Source organism: Chiloscyllium plagiosum, unplaced genomic scaffold (assembly GCF_037043375.1).
Source record: "Chiloscyllium plagiosum isolate Xiang-an unplaced genomic scaffold, Cpla_swu_hap1 HiC_scaffold_7, whole genome shotgun sequence".
Lineage (NCBI taxonomy): Eukaryota > Metazoa > Chordata > Chondrichthyes > Orectolobiformes > Hemiscylliidae > Chiloscyllium > Chiloscyllium plagiosum.
In genome coordinates this window covers 52,952,143-52,974,943 of record NW_028270145.1, presented here as the reverse complement: position 1 = coordinate 52,974,943, position 22,801 = coordinate 52,952,143, and the positions used below count along the sequence as shown (strand labels likewise).

The 22,801-nt window shown below is 38.5% G+C and overlaps 1 protein-coding gene across 6 annotated transcripts in view; it reads left to right on the top strand.

The window, feature by feature from the left end:
• LOC122551555 (mitogen-activated protein kinase kinase kinase 20-like) overlaps positions 1-22,801 on the top strand; it is a 143,682-nt gene that overhangs the window by 104,012 nt on the left and 16,869 nt on the right. For all 6 annotated transcript variants that reach the window (XM_087989015.1, XM_087989012.1, XM_087989014.1 and 3 more), the window contains 2 exons: positions 3,482-3,574; positions 20,738-20,854. In XM_087989015.1, the coding sequence (XP_087845141.1) occupies positions 3,482-3,574; positions 20,738-20,854 (210 nt within the window). The remainder of the gene's footprint in view (positions 1-3,481; positions 3,575-20,737; positions 20,855-22,801) is intronic.

Sequence of the window (22,801 nt, the reverse complement as noted above, 5' to 3'; positions counted from 1 at the left end):
TCCAGTCTGAAAAACAATCCTCCACCATCACCACCCTGTCTTCTACCTTTGAGCCAGTTCTGTATCCAAATGGCTAGTTCTCCCTGTATTCAATCTGCATATTTTCCAGAAGTTTTGCAAATATTGCATTTCTGAGTGATTTCTGGGCATTGTCTGTGCATGTGAGGTCTTATTTTTGGACAGCAATGGCACTGTTTATAGCATCAGGTGATTGCCTTGCTATCTATGTAGTGTTATCACGCTTATGTAGAGTGTCCATACTGTATGAAGTGAATAGGTGCACTCGATCTTCTTCTTTCAGAATTTGTCCATGAGTCCTTCTGGTTTCTATGTCCACTTAAGTTTCGGTTGATAACTCCCAGAATATTGATGGTGGGATTTCAGTGACAGTAATGCTGCCAATGACGAAAGGAAACTGTTGGATTCTCTCTTGTTGGGGATGCCACTTGGGTGTCACAGCATGGGGACATTAAGTCAAAACATTAGTATTAGTGAATCATTTAATGGAAAAATAAACAGAAGAATAATATTAAGACTTTAGATACAATTTAAAACATCGTAGCTGAGAGTTGCAAATCAACATAGAAACAGGAGTAAGTCATTCAGTCCTTTCAGTTGTTCTGCCATTTATGCCTTGAGGTAATGGTTAATCTGAAACCCACTCTATATACCCACTTTTGCTCCATATACCTTCGTACTTTTGACTAACAAAATCTATGCAACTATTTCCAATTCTACCCCCACCCAGGTGTAAAAGCCAGCATTCCATTGTCCTTTTTGATTATTTTCTGAATTTGTTCATGACATTTCAGTGAAGTGTTCTTGGATCCCAAGATATATTTGGACCTGCACTTCAACCTCTTCACCAACAAGGAAGTACTCTTATCTACTTAGGAAGTAAATTAGTGAAGTACCTCAGATTTTACTAGGTTGAAATCCATTTCCATCAGTGCTATTTACAATGCTGCCTATCTTGTGGCATTGACAAATTTGGACATGTGGCTTGCTGCCCCATCTTCTGTGTCATTAATATATAAGGTGAATAGTAAGGCCAAACACAGATACTTAAAGGATATCACTCCTAATTAAAGTACCTTCACATCATTCCTATGTTCTTGCCTCCTTTTGCTCAGCCGATTTCTAACCAAGACAATTCCTTCAATTCCGTAAGCTTCAACATTAGCTAGCAGTCATTTATAAGAAACCTTCTCAAATGCCTTTTGGAAATTAATTGAAATGACATTCATAGATATTCTCTGGCTCTGTGCTAGTGGCTCTTGAATCCAGCAACTGTGTTGCTATATTATTTCCAGGTTTTATGACCAATTAGTATGATGACTGGCCATGAGAGGTGAATCTCAATTCTAGTATTTAAAGGATTACTCCAAATATTAAGTTTGATGGATCTTGGAGTTAGGAGAAATACAGAAGGAATTGACAGAAAGGATTCCATATGCTCAAAGGCTGTTTTTTGTTTTAAAAACTTCCCTGGAGATGATGTTAAGGACTATAGGGGCTTAGAGGGAGACATCCTTTGGAGAGATACTCTTTCCTTAGTATGGGAAGCTGAAACTTGCAATTGAAATGAAGATATGTGATTGGACGTGTCCATGAAGTCAATAGCAAAAGTATGGTGTGATTCATGTGGATTCAGTGCATGAAGCATTTTAATGGTGAAGCAAAAGAGGAAAGATGAGTTCATTGCCAATTTCACACAGATTCCCACAACAACCCCAACTCTGTCTTCTCAAGCCTAATCCAGCACAGCACTCCTCATACCAATATACTTTATAGGGACACTCATCCTTCTCTGTCTTTGCAATTCCTCACATTCCATCGATTCATCCCACCACAGACATTCACTCAACTCTGCATGCAAAGTCATGTCTCTCCCTCATAGTCACCATCAACAAAAGCTGCCCATCTATTCATGACATGGAATTATTCTCACTCATAGACCTCCTCTTTGCCTCCTTGCAGAAAAAAAGGGCATAGAACACATTGAGAGGTAAAGAACAAGAATTAGCTGGCCAGCCATTAATCAGCTAACAACTGCAGTGGTGAAGGTGCTGGATATCGGTGTAGACTCAGCAATACTGGTCATCAGAGATAGGGCCTTCCTGCTACTTTGTGACAAATTAAATATCAGGCAGCACCTTGATGCACAATGCTTACTCATGTTATAAACAGTAAGTGAATGTGACTGCATAATGATCACTCAAGGCATTCTTACCTTGATTGGATTAATTCTACACCTTAATCTCCAGCAGGGTCTTCAGGCATTCCAGCAGAGGTAGTGTAGGGAATTTGACAGGTCCTCAGAGGGGATCATTCACTCATAAGGCACACCATCTCAGGACTCAAACAGGCCAGGCACAGTGCAGTTCCTTAGTTTGAAGAACTTTACCCTTCTTTACTAAAATTAACGTTAACTGGTAAGGTGTTTAATTGGGTTTTCATCTTGAGTTACACATTTCACAAGTGAGGAACATAGGAAATAGAAGCAGGAATAAACCATTCAGCCCTTGACGCCACTCCATCATTCTAGGTCTTGGTTAATCTTCTACGTCAATGCCATTTTCTACACTATCCTCATATCCCCTGATACTTTTTAACATCTTGAAATCTCTTGATCTCTATCTTGAATGTGCTCAATGACTGAGCGCCCACAACCCTCTCAGGTAGGGAATTGCAAAGACACATCCCCCAACTATACACAATATTCCAGCTGCAGAATCACCAAAGGTATATACAAGTCAGCATGACTTCCTTAATACTGTATTAAAGCCTTCTTGCAGTAGGAGGTAGGATACCAACTATATGTGTTAGCTTTCAGTGACTTCTAAATAAGGACACACATATCCCTTTGGACATCAACATTTCCCAATCTCTCACCATTGTCATCAGTATTAAAGTCAAAAACAAAATTTCTGCCTCAGTTTCTGTATAGTTTCAATACTTCAGGTGAGTCAAATGAGCATGCAATACCAACCACTGTCACTATGTGCTTAGGTAAATAGCTGCCATATCATCATATTTTGAGTGAGTATACAGGACTTAATGATCTAAAGGTTTTAGAGGAACACCATTTGGTAATCTATTGAAAAGGAGCTCTTTCCTTGAAAAAATGTGTAATTTATTCCATGATAGTAACCAGGTGCAAGCAATATTAGTGAAATAGACATTGTTACTAAGACTATTGGGAAACCTTAGATGGCAATTCTGTCTCCTTCAAGATTCAGAAATGTTCTGCCTTTCCCACTCAAATCCTTATTGACATCATCAGGTTGGGTGGAGCTTAATTCAGTCTTCAGCATTAACCCTTTCAGAACTATTAAATTATACAATAATTTGTAATTCTTTGCAGATTTGTTTGCTAATGCTGCTGTATGTTAGAATGCTACAATACCTACTGCTCTTGTATAACTAAAAAACTTTGTTTGAAAAGCCAAATATGAATTATTAAACAATTTCTTTGAAGGATGAGGATTCTGAGGAGGATGATTTTGGAGAAAAAGTAGTGAATCTGGATCTGCTTTTCGGTTATCATTTAAAACCAGGCAGAGGATCTCAGGTAAATTGCTTCTGAATATAATTTATGTTGTTCTCTATTCGTTCTGTATAATTTGTTTATTTGTGGGATGAGGGCATTACTGTCCAGGCCAGAATTAGTGGCCCATCCCTAATTGCCAAGAGGGAAGTTAAGAGTCATCCACATTGCTGCGAATCTGGAATCAAATGTAGGCCAGACCAGGAAAGGATGGCAGTTTCCTTCCCTAAAGGGGATTAGTGAACCAGATGTTTTTTTCTGACAATCAACAATGGATTCATGGTCATCACTGACTCTTAATTCCAGATTTTTCTTTTCATTGAATTCAAATTCCACCATCTGCCATGGCAGGATTCGAGCCCAGGTCCCCAGCAGATTATCTGGGTCTCCTGATTAACAGTCCACCAATAATACTACTAGGCCATCCCCTTAAATATGTCAGGTCTAGGAACCTTTGCTCGAGTTTCAACCTTAATACAGATTTCCTGAAAGATAGGAAGTACTATTGGTGTGAGAAAATGCTGAGAATTTATTCCCAGCAGAGATGTAGTAGTTGCTAGATGCCCCAAATAAAAAGATCTTACTATTAACCTTAGTGAGGCATTTTTGTTGCTTGCTAAAGCAAATCTATCCAGCAAGCCAACAAATTGACTAAACCCCACTTACCCACCATCAGTTGATTTGAATAATTATTCATAGATTAGATTAGATTACTTACAGTGTGGAAACAGGTCCTTCGGCCCAACACCGACCCTCCGAAGAGCAACCCACCCAGACCCATTCTCCTCCATTTACCCCTTCACCTAACACTACAGGCAATTTAGCATGGCCAATTCACCTAACATGCACATCTTTGGACTGTGGGAGGAAACCAGAGGACCCGGAGAAAACTCATGCAGACAGGGGGAGAATGTGCAAACTCCACACAGACTGTTGCCTGAGGGGGGAATTGAACCCAGGTCTCTGGCGCTGAGCTAACCACTGTACCACCGTGCCGGCCGTAAGTTTGTTTTACACCTTTCACCTTGGAAGCCAGTCTAATATGAGAAGTGGAAAATTTGGTCATCAGATCCAAATTAAAGAAGTATCTGTTTTGGGGGGATGAATGTCATCTCTGCTTTTATTCCTTCAACATTCACAGTAAATACTTAGCAGCTTAGGTTAAGAATGGCATGGATGAGGACCATAAGGCATAAATCATGTGAAAAGAAACCTAATGCAGAAGAAAAGTCTCAAAGCAAATATTGGATTTTTGCAACAACCAATCACTGCTTTGGTAACCAAGTACACTTGCAGCCGCGTGAGGTTGGAACACGTGATTTTGTGCCATTTGAAACTTCAGGCGCAGTACACCATTCTTGGCAAAGGGTGATAAACAGGCTTTTTGTTCCGTACACTAACTACAGCATCTGATAACTGATGCGTAGAGTTAGCAGACTCAGGCGTGTTTTATACTTAGATCGAAGACCACCGAAGATTGCCAGGAACAGTATGTTTTGGGTTCTAGTGGTGCTGTGGTGGTGTATCTCTGCCTGGACCAGAAGGCTCAGGTTCAAGTCCTACCTGCTTCAGAAGTTAGTTTAGTGACAATCTCAACTTATATTTTTTTAAAAATCGAGAATACCTCAAGTAATTTATAGAAGAAGCTTGATTTGTGACGTACAGTAATATACTGATACCTAGATTGTTCACATATTTGACATTGTGCATATGCTTCTTCACCTTGCAGCTGTTTGAGACTGTCTTTCAGTGTATCTAACAAGATGGTGCATCTCAAAATCAGAGTTACAATGGAGAAATATACTTTCTGTTTAAATGTGGGTTGGGAAAGCACATATTTCCAAGTAGTATTGATGCTATCTTTGGACTTGTCTATGCAGTTAATAACCAGTCCGTGCAATCAGTCTCAAGTGCAAGCAGACCATAAACTAAATATGCTTCTCAAATTCTTTCTTGACTTTCGGCTATCCTTAAGAGGGTGCAGAGGAAATTTACCAGAACAGTTCCTGTTTGGAATGGTTGTAACTTCAAAGTTAAGTTGGAGAAGCTGGTTTGTTTTGCTTGGAACATAAGACATCAAGGGAATTTTATAGAGGTGTACAAAATTCATGACAGGTTTAAATAAGATAATCAATAAAAAATTGTACTCATTAGCAGATGATAGGAGACACGGATTTACGGTTTTGGACTGAATTGTGAATTAGATTTTGTTGTGAATTTGATTTTAATTTTTTGTGTACTCAAGTACAGGAGTACAGTGAAAAGTGTAAAAAGTCATCATTCCTGGAGCCATCTTGGATATGAAGGTGCCAGATACAAAGTCTTAGGTATAAGGTAGAAAAATAAAGAAATACGGTGATAGTTCAACATTACAGTCCTTCTTAAGTGCTTAGCCTCTGGTCTAGATTCTGGCACTTCCACCCTGTGCAGAGACCAACATCAACAGGAAGCAATCGGCCAACCTTGAGTCCCTTCGCTTGTTACCATGAGTCTGCACTGGACCGATCACAGCAATGCAGTTGCCATGGGGCACCTGCACTGGGCCCAAACACACCTCTGCTTCCCCCACCAGGAACACTCTCTCGACTTCCTCCTCCTCCACTGCTCTCGCTTCTCTCCGCTGCTAATGAGGAGAACATTCCATCAGATGTGCTGGACACCTTGGAGCTGTCAAAGCTTCTACAGAAGGTAAATAAGGTTAAAGTAAGAAAAGAAAGCAGAGGAAGAAGGAAACAAGGTAAAAGCGGACAGAGTAGACGAGCTCCAGGCAGGAGCCCGTACACTGTTCTGCCACTCTACGGCCATCTCCCGGTGACTGGAGATGCAAGAGGGATGTGAGGAAGAACATTTTTTACAAAGCAAGTGGCAGTGAACTGGAGCTCACTACCATGAGAGAGGTGGAAGTGCACACAATAAATGCCTTCAAAAAGAAATTGAATGGATATTTGGGGGAAATAAACTTGCTGAGCCACAGAGATTGAATAGGGGAATGGGATTAACTGGATTGGTCTACAAAGTGCTGGCAAAAGCATAATGGGCCAAATACCCTTCTTCTGTACTGTAATGAGTTTATGACTGTGTATTAGTTAAAATTCAAAAGAAATAACCATTCTAACAGCAGGGCCTATTGTAAAGCACAGTGAAAACTCCCTGAATGGTGGCGATCAGAAGTAAAATGACAAGGTAAGATTAAACTTAAAAAACAGTGAAAATGAACAGGTAGATTTCTGATGAAGAGAGAAATAGAACAGTAATGGGAAACATTGGAAATAATCAGGAGAATGCAGGAGAAATATATTTCACTCATAAACAAAAACAAACCAGCCATAATATGCTGTCAATGTATGACGGAAAAGGTACCGAACAAGTACAGCTTTTGTCATAATAAAGGAAAGGTTCGCAAAAAGGACTTCAAAATGATTACAAATAAGTCAAAAATTCAATTAGAAAGGCCAAGTGAATCTATAAACTAACTTAACAAGGAGCTTAAAAAGTAATACTAAGCTATTCTGCCGACACATAAGTAACAAATGAAAAGTCAAAGTAGACACAACAGTGCGAAGGGTTACAGTTGATGATTTCATGATAATTACTCTGAAATGACAGAAATATTCAATAGTTACTGGTGTTTACCAGAGACCAACATGGCAGTCATGACATTAGAAGGAGAAATCAAAACGATATCAAGATATTTAATATAGCAAAGTGGTTAAGGCTAAATAATTGATCAGTTAAAATGATTAAGGACAAGATTACCAGTCTAGATGGATTGCACTTGTCGATCTTAAAACCAGGCAAGGGATATCAGAAAAACTATTATAAATAGAAAAATTAATTAGTAGTGGAAAAGACTGACAGGAGAAGACTGCTGACGTTTTTGTACTTAAAAAAGGGGATCGAACAAAGGAACTATAGACCAATTCGTTTAAAATTGGTGGGGAGGAAGTATAATGGGATTTTTACTTAGAAATGCAATAGATTAACATTGAGAAACAAAAAGAAAATCATAGTAGTTAGAATGGATTTTAATAAAGGGAGATCGGTTTGTTCATCCTTCTCTGAAAGGTAACAAAAATCGTAGATTAAGTTAATGCAGTTGACCTAACACATTTAGATTTCAAAATGACTCCCATTAGAGTACAGTACAGCAGAGTAGACTCAATATTAAGGTCAGATTATTTGGAGTAATGGGACAAGTAGCAGAATTGGACAGTGTTACGTTATATTCTACAGCCAGCGTATTTTTAAGAGGCACAGAGGGCTAAATCTGAGTAGATGAGGTCAATGCTTTTGATATAGGCTCTTTGGATTTCAGCAAGGCTTTTGATAAGGTTCCACATGAAAGTCTCATAGCAAGGGTAAGAGCCCAGATCCAATGAAACTTGGCAAAGTAGATGCAAAAGTATGTGGCAGAACTCAGAGGGTGATGGTTGAGTGGTGTTGTACTGACTAAAGATCTGTGCCCAGTGGGGTCCCACTGTATTGGATCAGTATTGGAGCCCTTGCTGCTTGTGATTTATATAAATGATTTAGACTTGAATGTAGGAGGGTTGATCAATAAATTTGCCAATGATATAAAAATTGGGTGGTAAATAAGGGAGTATAGCCTTAGATTATAGGAGAATGTAGGTGGGCTAATCAGTAGCAAATGGAATTCAGTGTGAATAAATATGAGGTGATGCATTTGGGCAGCACAAACAAGGCAAGGGAATAGATGACAAATGGTAACACCCTGAGAAACTAAGAACAAAGAACAATGCAGCACAGGAACATGCCCTTTGGCCTTCCAAGCCTGCATCACTGCATTTTGCTCTCCCACACTAAAACTGTTTTCACATACAGGATCAGTATTCCTCTATTCCCTTCCTATTCATGTATTCATCCAGCTTCTTGAATGCTGCCATTGTACCTGCTCCCACTATCTCCTCTGGCAATGCATTCTAGGCACTCACCACCCTTTGTGTGAAAAGCTTGCCGTGCACATCTCTTTTAAACTTCCCCCCTCACACCTTGAACCCACACACACAAATGATAGACCTTTCCCTGGGAAAAACCCTCATACTTTCAACCCTCTCCATACCATTCACAATCTTATAAACTTCTATAAGGTTGCCCCTCAACCTCCTGCATTCCAGTAAAAATAAACGCAGTCTATCCAATCTTTCTTCATAGCTAAAATCCCCCATATCAGGCAATATTCTGGTAAACCGTTTCTGTACCCTCTCCCAAAGCATCCATCAGAACTGTTTGCAATATTCCAAGTGTGGCTTAACTAAAGTTCTATAAATCGGCATCATAACTTGTCTATCCTTATACTCAATGCCCCATCCAATGCAGGCAAGCATGTCATAAGCCTTTTTTACTAACTTATTTACCTTTGCTTCCACCTTCTGTGATCTGTGGATCTGCACACCCAGATCCCTCTGCTTACCATACTCTAAGGGTTCTGCCATTCACTGTATAATTTCCACCTGTACTTGACCTTCCAAAATGCATCACCTCACACTTGTCCAGATTGAACTCCATCTGCCATTGTTCCAAATTCACTTCATTAACTAGGTAACACATCCCAATGATGCCCATCTCATTCAGTGCTAGTCAGATGCTCTTCTTCACCGTAGGCATAAGTATTTGCCACTGTTGGGACATCGCAGGATTATTGGCCATGATGCCATCTTTAAAAGGTCATTTTGCATCCAGTCAAGTGATAGCAACCCAGAGATGCCCTCCCCATTTTGTGAAATTTGGCATGGCAGATAAAAGGAATTTGATGTGCCACTTTGCAATGGGGTGCTAGATGTCCTTGTGGACGGGGTAGTGCAGAAGAAGACCATCCCAGGACTGGCAGAGGAGACCATGATGCCAGACCCTAACTTAGTATGGGTTTACAATCTGCTTCAGTGTGTTCATAACCATCTGGAGGAATGCTGCAGGAACGTCAATGAGCTCCACACCACTGTGTAAGTGCCACTGTCTTCTCTCAGCCACCTCACACTCACTGTATCACTGTCACTGCACCCACCTCTGATAAAGGCTCATTTTCTCACACTCTCGCTAGTGCATGCAACATCTTTCCTCACTTACTCTCAGCCATCTAACCCCATCCCAGACAACTAACCTTTCATGACCTCTGTGCCTCCAACTCAGTCACTTGGGACACCACCTTGCCACTATTTGCACAAGTACCAACAGTTTTCATCTTACTCAATCCCTCGCTTTGCCTCATTTCAGTAGAAACCAGCATACAGCAGTGCAGAAGAAATCAACACAGATGGTTCCCCTCGTGAGGAGAGGATCCTTATCATGACCAGCCTGAGTGGCTGACTGACTGTTTCCATGCCCCCGGACTGATACTAGACAAAGCTCTTGAATGACTGTACCAGGATATCCTAACTGACAGTAACCCCCCGGACTTGATTGAAGGCTACTCCCCTTTGACACTGAGACATGACTATTTGGTTGAAGCAGTGTGTTTGCTGTGTAGGCTGCTGATGCATGCTCTAGGTATGACATTGAGTTAGGACAGTGTGTTACATCAAACTGTCTGTCCCTTTGCTGACATCCATGCCAATCTGCCTGGCTTTTTGTCTGCACTGAACAGCAAGGCAAGTGAGAAGTACTGTGGGCCTTTAAACTTTTTTGTGTTGGGGGGGGGGTGAGGGTGTGCAAAGGGCAAAACATCAATGGAAGGCAGGGTCCTGTGAGTATCTAGGTAGGTGCAAAGTGAGTGGGTGTTAAAGGAACAAGCAAGCAATCCTAAGAAGCTCACCGTAAACTGGGTGCTTGTCCCTGTATAGGCGAAAGTGAGGACTGTAGATGCTGGAGATCAGAGTCAAGATTAGAGTGGTGCTGGAAAAGCACAGCAGGTCAGGCAGCATCCGAGGAGCAGGAAGATCGACGTTTCAGGCCGGAGCGCTTCACAATTCCTGATGAAGGGCTCCTGCCCGAAACGCGATTTTCCTGTTCCTCGGATGCTGCCTGACCTGCTGTGCTTGTCCCTACATGCAAACTGTCCTTGCAGCAGCATTACAGTGGAACTAAGTTAAAGCTAAGTTAAATTGCTTTTGCATTAAAGTGCAAAAGCACATTTGAAGTGGATTGGAAATGGGCCCTGATGATACAGTGAGCATGTAAGGTGCACGCGTCTGCTGCCCTGGGGTGTGCCCTGAGATGTTGGTGACCGTGTCCAAGATGAAAGTTTGGAGAAGCAAGTGGCAAGCTGAGGTCACCAAGTACCCATTAAGACTTTAATTTGGGAATTCTCGGCATTTAGTTTCTTTCCAGAGGGTGAGAAAATGGGAACCGGCATATCAAAGAGGTGACAGAAGGTGGCAGTAAGGATAATGAAGCACATTAATCCCTGTTAATAGGTCTCACACTGCTCACTAGCAAGTATTTCATTTTGACATCCTGGACTTGGTTAAAAAGGCAACATTTTAGTCTCAGTATTGTAAATGGCTTCACTTGACAGCTCTTCTAAGTTTATCCAATTTCTTGCAAAAGCTCTCATCACTTGGGTTTGGGAGGATTGCACCCAACCTGTCAGAATGTGTTTAAGAGAGATGCTTGTATTATCATCACTGTGTGTGACCTGAAGGTATAAAGGTTTCCATCTTACCTTGTATCACTTGAAGTAATACATGCTACTTGAAGCATTCTGCTCTCCATAACCTCATAGCTTAAACCTATCTGAGACTTAAGTGCCTGTGAATGTAAGTATGTATAGAAAGCTTTGTTTTAACTGGCACCTTATTAACAGGAGCTCTTAATAAACCTGCAAAAGTTATACATTTCAAATACCATGATCTACATCGATATTTTGATTTGATTTATTATTGTCACATGTATTTAGGTACAGTGAAAAATTTAGTTGTGCATGCAATGCAGGTAGATCATACCTTACAAAGATCATCAGGTGATAGAACAGAGTGAGGAATACAAAGTTACATCTGTAAAGAAGGTGCACAAAAAGCAAGATCAACATTATCTTTGTACTTATGTTGTAAATTATACTTGTACGTAATATGGTGCCATATATAGCACCATTGAAAAGTTTTCACTGTAGTCCTGTACTTCTATTCTTGAGGAGAAGTGACAATAAAATTTATATCTGAATACACTATAACAGTGATGTATACACCTCCCTGAATTAACCTTGTATGGTTTTACATTGATTTTAGGAGATGCATTGATATTTTTACAGAGATTTTTTCAGGAATGTCGATATCTCGAAGCTTTGCATGGTCAAAGTTTATTATGGTTGTGTGTACCCATTGATTATCTGGAATCCTGGTCCCATTGGTGCCAGTTAATAAAAGGGTTGGTGTATACAATAGCTAGTTGTAATAAACGACTGTTGGTTTCCTGAATACCTCCCTCATGCAATAATAAGGTATATGGGATATTTGCGATTATTAGCTGAGGCAGAGAGTTGAAGAGCAGGGAGGTTATGCTGGAACTGTATCAAATGTTTTAAGATTAGATTACTTACAGTGTGGAAACAGGTCCTTCGGCCCAACCAGTCTACACCAACATGCAACCCACCCATACCCCTACATTTACTCCTTCACCTAACTCTACGGGCAATTTAGCATGGCCAATTCACCTGGCCTGCGGGAGGAAACCGGAGCACCCGGAGGAAACCCATGCAGACACGGGAGAATGTGCAAACTCCACACAGTCAGTCACCTGAGGCGGGAATTGAACCTGGGTCTCTGGCGCTGTGAGGCAGCATTGCTAACAACTGTGCCACCGTGCTGCCCTGATGTTGGTTAGGCCACAGCTAGAGTATTGTTTTAAATTCTAGAATCCACATTATAGGAGGGATGTGATTAAAGTAGAGCGGGGAAAAAAGGAGATTTACCAGGATGTTACCTGGCCTGGAGAGTTTTAGTAATGAGGAGAGATTGGATAAACTTGGGTTGTTTTCTTTGGAGCAGAGAAGACTGAGGAGGGACCTGATGGAGATGCATAAAATTATAAGGGCGTAGATAAGGTAGATGGGGAAATAAGTTTTCCCCTTTGTGGAAGGATCAATTACCAGGGGCATAGATTTAAAGAGGTTTAGAGGGGATGTAAAAACATTTTTCATCTAGACATGGCAATCTGGAACTCACTGACTGTGAGGGTGTTAGAGGCAGAAACTGACATAACATTTAAGAAGCATTTAGCTGTACACTTGCGATGCCAAGGTATACAAGGCTATGGGACAAATGCTGAAAAATGGGTTTGGAATAGTTAGGTGGTTATATTTTGACTAGCAGAGACTCAATGGGCCAAAAGGCCTTTTTTTCTGTGCTGTGTTCCTCTATGACTGTATGACCATGACATCCACATCCAATTTCTTAATTTACAAAGGATATTATAGGCGTTGCCACATCAGGTAAAATACCCTGCTAGAGGCAAAACATGAATCTAATAGCAACCTGGTTACAAATAGAAATCATAGTTTAGGCATTAAAGACAGGTATTCAGACCTTTAAAAGATGCAATGAAGTGAGCAATTTGGGCTCAAGAATCGGAGGTGTAATTTCAAAATTGGGTGGTGTTAATGCAGAAGTGTGCAACAAAATATAGAAAGATGTTAATAAGCTTGGAGACAGACATGTAATTGGCAAATGAACAACAGTATGGATAAGTGGAAGGTAGTATGTTTTAGTAAGACGAACACAGAGGTCACATATTCATTTTAACATGACTGTATAAATAGGGAAAGAAAACAGGGTACAGATGCACAATTCACTAATTCACTGCAGTGGTGCAGATTAGTTAGACGATAAAAGAAGCAAAGGATCAGGGTTCATTTCCAACAGTGTAAAGGTATAACTTCTAGGAAGTTTGATTAAATTTGAATTTAGCTTTGGTTAACCCAGACGTGGAGTATTGCAAACACTATTTACCTCGACTTTATAGAAGGAATATAGGAACATTGGAGATGATGTAAAAACATTACTAGGATGATTCTAGAACTGAGAGGAAGTAGACTAATCTGTTGTTGCTGAGTAACTAGGCATTTAAGTCTTTATGTCTAGAAAAGAGAGGTTAAGGGGGTAAGCTGGTAAAGATCTTAAAGATCATGAGGACGATTCATAGAGTGGATGCAGAGAAAATATTTTTGCTTTCGGTAATATCTAAATTAGGGATCATAAATGTAAGTGAATCACAAAGAATTTAGGAAAAGGCACTTTACTCAGAGGAATGTTAGAATGTGGAACTCTACCACAAGATTTGGTTGGGTTGAGGCTAAAGGGAGAAATGATACCAATTGGCTTAAATTAAGATGAGTGAGACAAGGCTCAGATGAAGAGTAAACAACAGAATAAACCAATCGGATTATGTAGCACATTTTTAATTATGTAAATTCTAATCAAATAATTGTACCCAATGAAAACCAAGAAGATCAGAAACACAAGTTATCAATCAAATACAAAATTAATTAGCAACTTGTCAACAATGCAACTTCCTGCTTCCCCATCACTATCAAAAGCCAAGCAGTGCATCATTGATGTATTCCCAGCATTCTGAATCAGCACTTGCCCCTTCCCAAATTCCCACTTCCAAGCAGAAAATCTGACCTCATATTTAAAAGTCAGGATAAGGAGCAGTCTCAATAGTGTTACAGTTGGTATTTTAAGTTGTTGGTCTACAGTGTGATGAAGCATGCTCTGTGTTCAGTATGGTAGAAGAAGTTGTAAGTTCTATAGTTGCGTGGTATTGATAACTTGTACAGTTTTTTTGAGGATAATTTATGATCTTCATTTCAGTAAACATGGTTGGTGAAGTATGCTGTTATTTCCGTGGTTTGGTGGAGGTTGTTAATTCTATTGTTCAACAGTAATTGTTAATTCTGTGGTTTGGAGGAAATTGTTTGTGTTTTGGAAAAGGCTATCATGCACTTTGTGGTTTAGTGAAGGGTTTATGGTCTGTGGTTTGGTAGAGGTGTGGTGGATGTTTCACATATGGTGTAGGATGTGTTTCATGTTTCACAAAGATAACATGCAGGAGATTTGTTACCTTGTGCTTTAGGTCTCTTTTATTCTACTTAATAGGATTCAAAGGAGCTGTGGTTGTAATATAGAACTCAAACTTTAAAATATATCCTCAATTTTATAAATATTGATTTATAAATATTCTTTTACTGGTATTGTATGCATTATGCATATTCAAATGAAGCTAGTTAGCACTGGGCAATTAAACATTTTTTGCACATTATTGTACTCAATGATTGAAATCTATTATAAGTCTAACACAGTGTACAGCTACCTTTACAAAAGTATTCCAAACCCATCTGCAAAACATATCATTCAGCTTTTTTTCAGACCTTCAGTTCTTATGGCTTATTTGAATGATATTGTTTAATTTGTGAATGTTTTGAGATATATCTTGTTTCGTCAACTCCTTGGAACTCCTGAAAATTCAAACTGCGCTTGAAATCCTCATTCACTGTCAGAGAAAACGTATCACAGATTTTAAGACAGTCAGTTATTGTGAAGATTTTTGATTTGCTTAACAGCTGATCTTTCATAACTTTTTAAGGTCAATACTTTATATTCTACAGAGTTGATTATTCATGTTTGATTTTCTGACATAATAAGCACTGTTTGATTCTAAAACTATGAGGTGTGTTTTCAATAAATAATCCTATTTTCTGCCTCCTTCTGTTAAGCTCACATTGTTGTTTCTAATACAACAGAAAGCAGCATTAAAAGTTAATGGTGGTATGCTGTCCTTGTTGCTATGCTTGTGAGGAATCTTGACTTTAGATTTGAAATCCTAGCAGTTACAATATTTTTTCAATAGCTTTGTAAATGCTAGTTTAAATTTTAAAATCACAATTTTCTGTTTATTTGTATACTCCAGTATATAGTGAAACACCAAATTGCTTCCTTAAGTTGCATTTTATTTTCATGCTTTTAGCTGTAAATGACTCATTTTGTGTCCTTTAAGGATCCTATATCACATAGGCAGGCCCCATTTAAAACTGCTGCGCTGAGGCTGGTTGAATATAATCAAAAATGCCCCATTTAGTCAGAAGTCATTTTCTTTTCAAAAGGCAAATGTTATTTAATCTTTCAGCTGTTCATTGTGCCATCATAAATACTTTCTTTTTGCTGCAGTTGTGGGGCTGAAATGAGCCCACTAATTGCCTCCTATTTCCAATGACATGTGGTGGTTTAGTGGGAAGAGAACGCAGCAGGGAGGAGGAAATAGGAGGCTGAGAAAATGAGAGCTAATTATTTTCACTTGCTCATGTCAGGTTGGTGTCAGGCTTGTTTTTACAAACTAGAAGGTTTAGCACTAAATAAAACAAACTGGCGTCATGTTTTTATATACTGGCAATGTCATGAAAGCAGCTGCACGGCAAATAATGCCTGCAATTGCATGGACACCATCTGACTTCCACTGTGTGTCTGTGCTAATGAGTATATCACAGTGGTGCCAAGTGAAAGGTGCTGAATTATGTATGATTCTTCATTAGTGCAGTAATAGTTCTGTACATCATTATGGGACATTGTTTCTCCTGAGGCGATTAAAAAAAAATCCTCTGTTCAAGACCTAGTAGTAACCCCTACATGCTAGTGAGGTCCACTTGTGTAGTTCTATGTGAGCAGCTTCCTGTAGATTCTTTTTATATATTTACAATTGTCCCAAGGGATGTTGGAACAGTAGGCAATGACATTGTAAACAGAATGGAGTAACACAGATTAACAGATACTTATCTGATCTCAGGCCTCATTTCCACTTAAAACCAAGCACAATGACATTTGCTGATCTGTAGACCAAGATAATGATGCAAAGTAAAAATGTTGGTAGGCTTAGATGTTTGTCAGATACTGTCAGTTAATATTAGCAGTTTATAAAGTTTTATTTCAGAACTTATAGAAATCCTTTAGGATTCTAAATGAAAATCTTTAATAATAAAGCTTAATTATTAATTTAAAAATCACACAACACCAGGTTATAGTCTAACAGGTTTAACTGGAAGCACACTAGCTTTCGGAGCACCGCTCGGTCCTTCACCAGTCCAACACCAGCATCTCCAAATCATGATTATTAATTGTGATCCATTTCAAGTATGCCTCGATTTAGATGGATCCACAAACATTTGCTACCTTAAAAGTGTCATGATATGTTTCTATAATATAATGTTTTTTGCATATTAATCTTTGGACGTAGAAAGTGATGTGAGTTTGTTGATATTTTGCAGATCAAGTAGAGAGAGCTAAATCCTTTTGATTAGCTTATGCATCTTTCCTTTACTTACCTCATGCATTGTTCCCTAATTAAGATGTGAGAAATAGATATTTGTTCCAAGATTTCTGATTTATGGTTAATTGCCATGAAGCAAATGCAAGTGGCTATGGATCATCTCAAGAAAAAGACTGTGGCTTTAGAAGGGCTACAGCACAGAGTCACAAGAATGGATATAGGTTCCAATTCTTTATATTCCATGTTTGGATAAACTTGAGTTGTATTATATTGAGCTTAGGAAGTTAATGAGTGCTTTAATCAAGGTATTTAAAGTGATATGGCTATTTGATGAAATGGCTTGAAAGAAACTGTTGCTTCCTGAGGCAACGTCCAGAGCAAAAGGGTGTTCTTAAGCTACAGAGCAAAGCCATTAAGAAGGAGGAGGTTTGGAAAACTGAAACTCTTCACAAAGGCAGTGTATGCTGGGTGAATTAAGGTTTTCTAGACTGAGGTTATTAAAGGGGATGAAAGATTAGGGGTAAATGGGACTGAGGTATAGATCAACCATAACCTAAACTAATGATTGGAAAACTCCACGGGCTGAATGGCCTGCTGCTATTCTTATACTTGCATGTTTTTACAGAAGAATTTGATTGTGACGAAAGAAGCCACCGCTGGCTGAAACATTCTTTCTGAGATGAGAGCAGAATTTAATTGCATGTAGTGGATTTTGAACAGTAATGGGAATGCATCATATCCTGAAGAGTCCCCATTTTTATGTTTTTCCATAAGGGGAGGCAGTGATTCACATCAGTTCTGGCTCAGTTGGTAGCACCTTTGTCTCAGAGTCACAAGGTTCTGTGTCCAAGTTCCTCGCTTGAGTGTAGTACTGAGGGAATGCTGACTGTCAAAGGTGCCATTTTTCAGATGAGGCTTTAAATCCAAGCCCGTCTACTTACTCAGGTGGGTGCAAAAGATCCTATTACATTATTTCACAGAAAAAAGTGGAATTATCCCTGGTGTCCTCACCAACATTTGTCTTTCAATTATTATTTAAAAAAACAAAATATTTTCTGTTTATTATCCTATTACTGTTGTGGGAGTTGTGGACAAATTTTCTGTTGCATTTCCTTCGTTAAAACAATAACCACATTTGAAAAGTACATTGTTAGTTGTAAACTGTTTTGAGATGTCTGGTCAGAGAAAAAAATCTCTGTAAATACATGACTTTTATTTGGTTGGCACTAGAAATTCACTGTGTGATGCAATACAGCATATGCACATAAGGCAGACCCTCCTTCACCCTGGTGACATTCCATTGTCAACAAAGTGATGATTTCACAAAACCTCTACAAGATGCCATATTTTATTGCTGCAGACATCTAGCAAATCTTGAAGTAAATCTTTAACATGTAGGACTGATTGAAATCAATGCAGAAAATCATATCATGCCCTGGGAGGTGAAAAAAAGTTGCAAAGCAGGATTCATTGTCATTGCTTCCATGGCATAAAATCCAGCAAATTGATGGAGGTTTGGGGAGTGGTTAGCCAGGAATCATTGTTTTGCACTATTAAGTTGCACGCATGGATTAAATATTACAAAAAACCTCACATAGTTATGTGATTTATATATCAGATTTTACAGATTAGTGAAGTGTGCACATTTTGGTGTAATGATCTTTCGGCAGTTGACTGAGAAAAATGGATACACAAAAGTATTCTCTTGTGAGTTGTATAGTTTTTGTGTTTTTTTCAATGTATCCCACGTAATTTGTACTCCAGTCTGCTTCTGTATATTTCTTCTCACCAAGGATGAAAGTTATCAGACAGATTTGCACAACTTTTCTGGAAAGGAGGGGGAAGGGAATCAAGAGGTCCACTTACACAATCCGCACAGTGCTGCCAACAGCGAACAAGCAGAAATCATCTGGTGCTAACAAAGGACATGTCACCTTGTCATGCCTCTCTTACAGAGAATGCAATTCCTATGTACATCATGAATAAGTATTGAAAGGGAAAGATTTGTGCCCTTTTGTCCACAAATGCATTTGTAACTCCATTTCTAACTTAAGCATGCAAGCACAGGGAAAATATCTCAATGTGGGCTCAAGTTGCAAATATATCAAATCACAGATAAAAATCAATTCTGTTTCTAACAGTCGTTTTAGTTTTGTGGGAAGGAGAAACATTCTTGATTTTGCATTAAAAATGAGAAATGTTTGATGTGCAAGAAAATAGAAAAGAATTTACATATTTTTTTAAGCTAGTATTATGGGAATAAAGAAGGATTTCTCAGATGCAAGTCCGTTGTACCTATTAAGTCTCTGTAATGTTTTATGCCAGTCATGGAAATGATCATGAAAAATGCAAATCACACAGTCTTAACAGTACAAAATGGCCAGTAATGCTATGTCAGCTGTTTGTAAAAACAGATGTTACTGGCTAGTTACATAACTATTTGTAAGGAAAATAAAGTGTGCATCAAAAAAGTGTTACCTCCTCTTTGTGAGTAACTGAATTACTTGATATGGTACTCGATCTCAGAAATCAGAGAGAATCCAAGTTTGGTTTCTTGGTCTGTGTGGATTGTTGATCACAGAGTGACGTCAGGGTCTCACAAATGACCTTAGTATGCCCTGATTTCCGAAGGTAAGAAAATTAACCAGGCTTTCCACTCCCGATCATTTCTATCGTCTGTATCTGTTGGCAACAGGATTAAACCAGGTTGCAACACTCTCTGCCAAATAACCCAGCAAGACCCAATATCTGGGTTTGTATATGAAAAGAGGTAATTTGATGAGATCGTAGAAAATTAATAGCATCAGTGGAGCTAAACCTGAGCACTGGACACCACAACCTGCAAAGGAAGGAAACATTTTGTGTAAACAGATGAGCTGCTTTAATCAAAGCCACATATTGATATATGTTTTCTGAATTACTCTGAAATCTCATTTATTTCTGTTTTGTAACATCTAGAAAAAGATCAATTTCTACAGTAGGTTTTACTTATGTTTCTGAATAACTGTTTCCTTTTGCTGCTTTTGTGAGGGAAAAGATTCAGTCTATTAGGAAATACAAGGTTGACTATGGCATTGCTGTACTGGTCAGTTAGTATTTATAAATATGTTGTTAATATTGCTGGATTTAAGTACCTTCAATCAGTTTCTCTACAGGTTGAAAGCAATTGTAGTGCAAGTTTGACAATTTAATACATGAGGAATGTTTTCACAATTTGGGGAATGTTTATTAATGGTAAATGTTTTTGTTTCGATTATATAATCAATTTCTACATCTCTCTGCAAAGAACTAATCCCTGGTGTATTTTTAACATAACACTATTGTATGTCTATAGCAGCCTCTAGGTTGTGCTGTTGAATCACCTTTCACATGGTGAATAATGTTTTGTAGATTTTCACTCGTACAAAATTAATTAAAATAAATAAAATAATTTCAAGTACTATTCCTTATATATTCCTAACCATATTAGAAAAATAAAGTATTGTGAAATTATATTTGTAATCCAATGTGCCCCTGAATAAGAGATTTGTAACAATTAAGGCACACTCTTCTGTATAACCATTATTTCTCATGTTTATAAACCAGAAAACGTGAACAATATATTTCTTCAATAAACTAAATCCCTGTTTGTAAAATAAAACAATATAAATTTGGTTAAATCAAAAAGAACTTTGAAATATAGAAATATTTAAAAGGTTAGTCTAATAGTAAATAAAAATAATTGTTTCAGTTTTGAAGTGTTTGAGCATTCAAGTATGACAAGAAATGTTTTTGAGTTTAATGCCAGGCCAACCCCATCTGACCAAGATCTGTTACCTGGTTTCACTTCTAATATTGCTTGTCATCATGCTTTTGAAAGAAGATACAGTTGGCATTTATATATGTCAAAATCTGACAGTAAAATAGATGTAAAGCTTCTCTTTGATGGGATGACATACTCATGTAAACCCTGTTACAACTTGTTTTTGTTCTTGTCAGGATTCTAAATGGAAAATGTATGTGGAAGTGGATGGTGACAGTGTTGCGTTGACCTATATCAAAGATGTAACTTTCAATGCTAATCGGCAAGACACAGATATAATTAAAATAACCAAGGTACAGATGTTTGTGCAGACCTTTTTGTAAATGTATTTCATATTGAGCATTTGAGTAAATGTATTTAAGCATTTTTCTGAATTAAGATGGGTGTCATGATATCAGCACAGTGGAGTCTAGTTTACAAGAATTAGAATTTCCTGCAATGTTTTTGGTCATACATTCTCCATGTTGCTACATTTATAGCTTTATGGTTTAAATGTAAATTATTTTTGGAGATAAAAATGAAGGAATAAATGGTTTGTATTTATCCCTTTTTGGTATTTCAGATCTCAACTATTAGTATTTCAGAACAATGATTGAATCGTGCCGCACAGTTGTAAAGATGTAATTTTTAATTTTAGATTACAGTGTATCTGATTATGTCAGTAGTAGCAATCTAGTCTCTGAATCTGAAGACTGAGAGTGCAAGCCCCATGCCAACAGATATTATTGAGACCCTTTCTGTCCATCCGAAAAAATTCCTTTAGATAACCCGAATGGCAAGAAAGTTCCTCTGATGGCCTAATCGATGTGTATTTCTCAAAAGGTATCACAAAGAGCAGATAAAATTCATTGAATTTAATTGTCTTGTTTACCTACAAACAAAAGCAACTTGAGAATAATTCATTTACGATGAAGTAACTCAAGATGTAAATCAAGTCTTTCTTATAGTAGTAATGCAGCATAATGACACTTGTGTATCATAGTGGAAATTTTATAGAATTACAACATTGACCCAACCTATTTATGTCAATGACAATCTTCATGACAGCAGCAGTCCTGCTTTCATGTGGCTCCTTTGTTTCCCAATCCCCTCGTATCACTTTTCTTCAACTACCTAATCCTTCTTTAACACACCGCATGGGACTGACTTTTATGGGATATCACTGAGCCTAGCCTCCATCCATCATCATATCTAGCTAAAACTTATTGGGGGAGGGTCTCACCCATGATTCCTACATCTGCCATTCAGCAATTTAACACTGGGAACAGTGTTAATTGTTTTAAGGCATTACCTCTACTCCAATCTTGTGAGGAAGACTAGTGTTTCTGAGCTGCCTGCCAATCCAATTGGTCACCAACTCTATAGTACCACCAGCATCAGCGAAAGTTGTAGGAAGTTCCACCACGCTGAGGAGCACAGGTAAATCCAGGGCTGGGTGCCTCAGCAGCAGTCAGAGATGTGGGGGAAATTTCATAGAATTACAACATTGACCCAGCCAACTGAGCTAACTGTTCTTTGTATGTATACCTTTGCTGAAAGTTAGGTAGCAGCTCCATACCTTCAAACACACTTTATGAATGAACATCTCCATGAACTTATCTGCTAGAAATCTGTGGGTAACTATAAATGAGGTGACTGACAAAAACTGTTACATCACTCCTCAGTGCAAAATCCAGACCTATGCTATAGATGGAAAAATTTGATTCTTTCAAGACCTCCCAAGGCTCCAGCTTCACGTACACCACCATAGTTTTAATCCCACTTTCCGATTTGACTCCATGTTCTTATACTTGTGTTTGTGTTTGAAAGGACTTCAATTCAACTACTCCTGATGGCAGAGAATTTCCATGTCCGAATCCCCTTTGTTTGAAAAAGTCTTCTCAAAACTTCCCTCTAACTCTTTAATGCACAATTTAAGCACAAACATGATGCTAGCGATTCACTGTTTTAAAAAAATTGCTAATTAGGCTAGCATTTATTGCCCACTCCTACCAACTCTTTAGAAGGTGTTGGTGAGTGGCCTTCTTTAACGCATCATAGTTTCTATCATGATGTCTGTCATATGAATGCAACCTATAACTAGTTGCTGACATTGCAATGGACTACTTCTTGTTCAATACAATCCTTTCTGCAATTCTCCTCCCTATAAAAAAAAACCCTCATTACATTCCAGCTGCCAAGTTTTTGCCAACTCATTTAATCTGTCTACATCCCTTCACAACTCAGTCTTTGAGTCATCC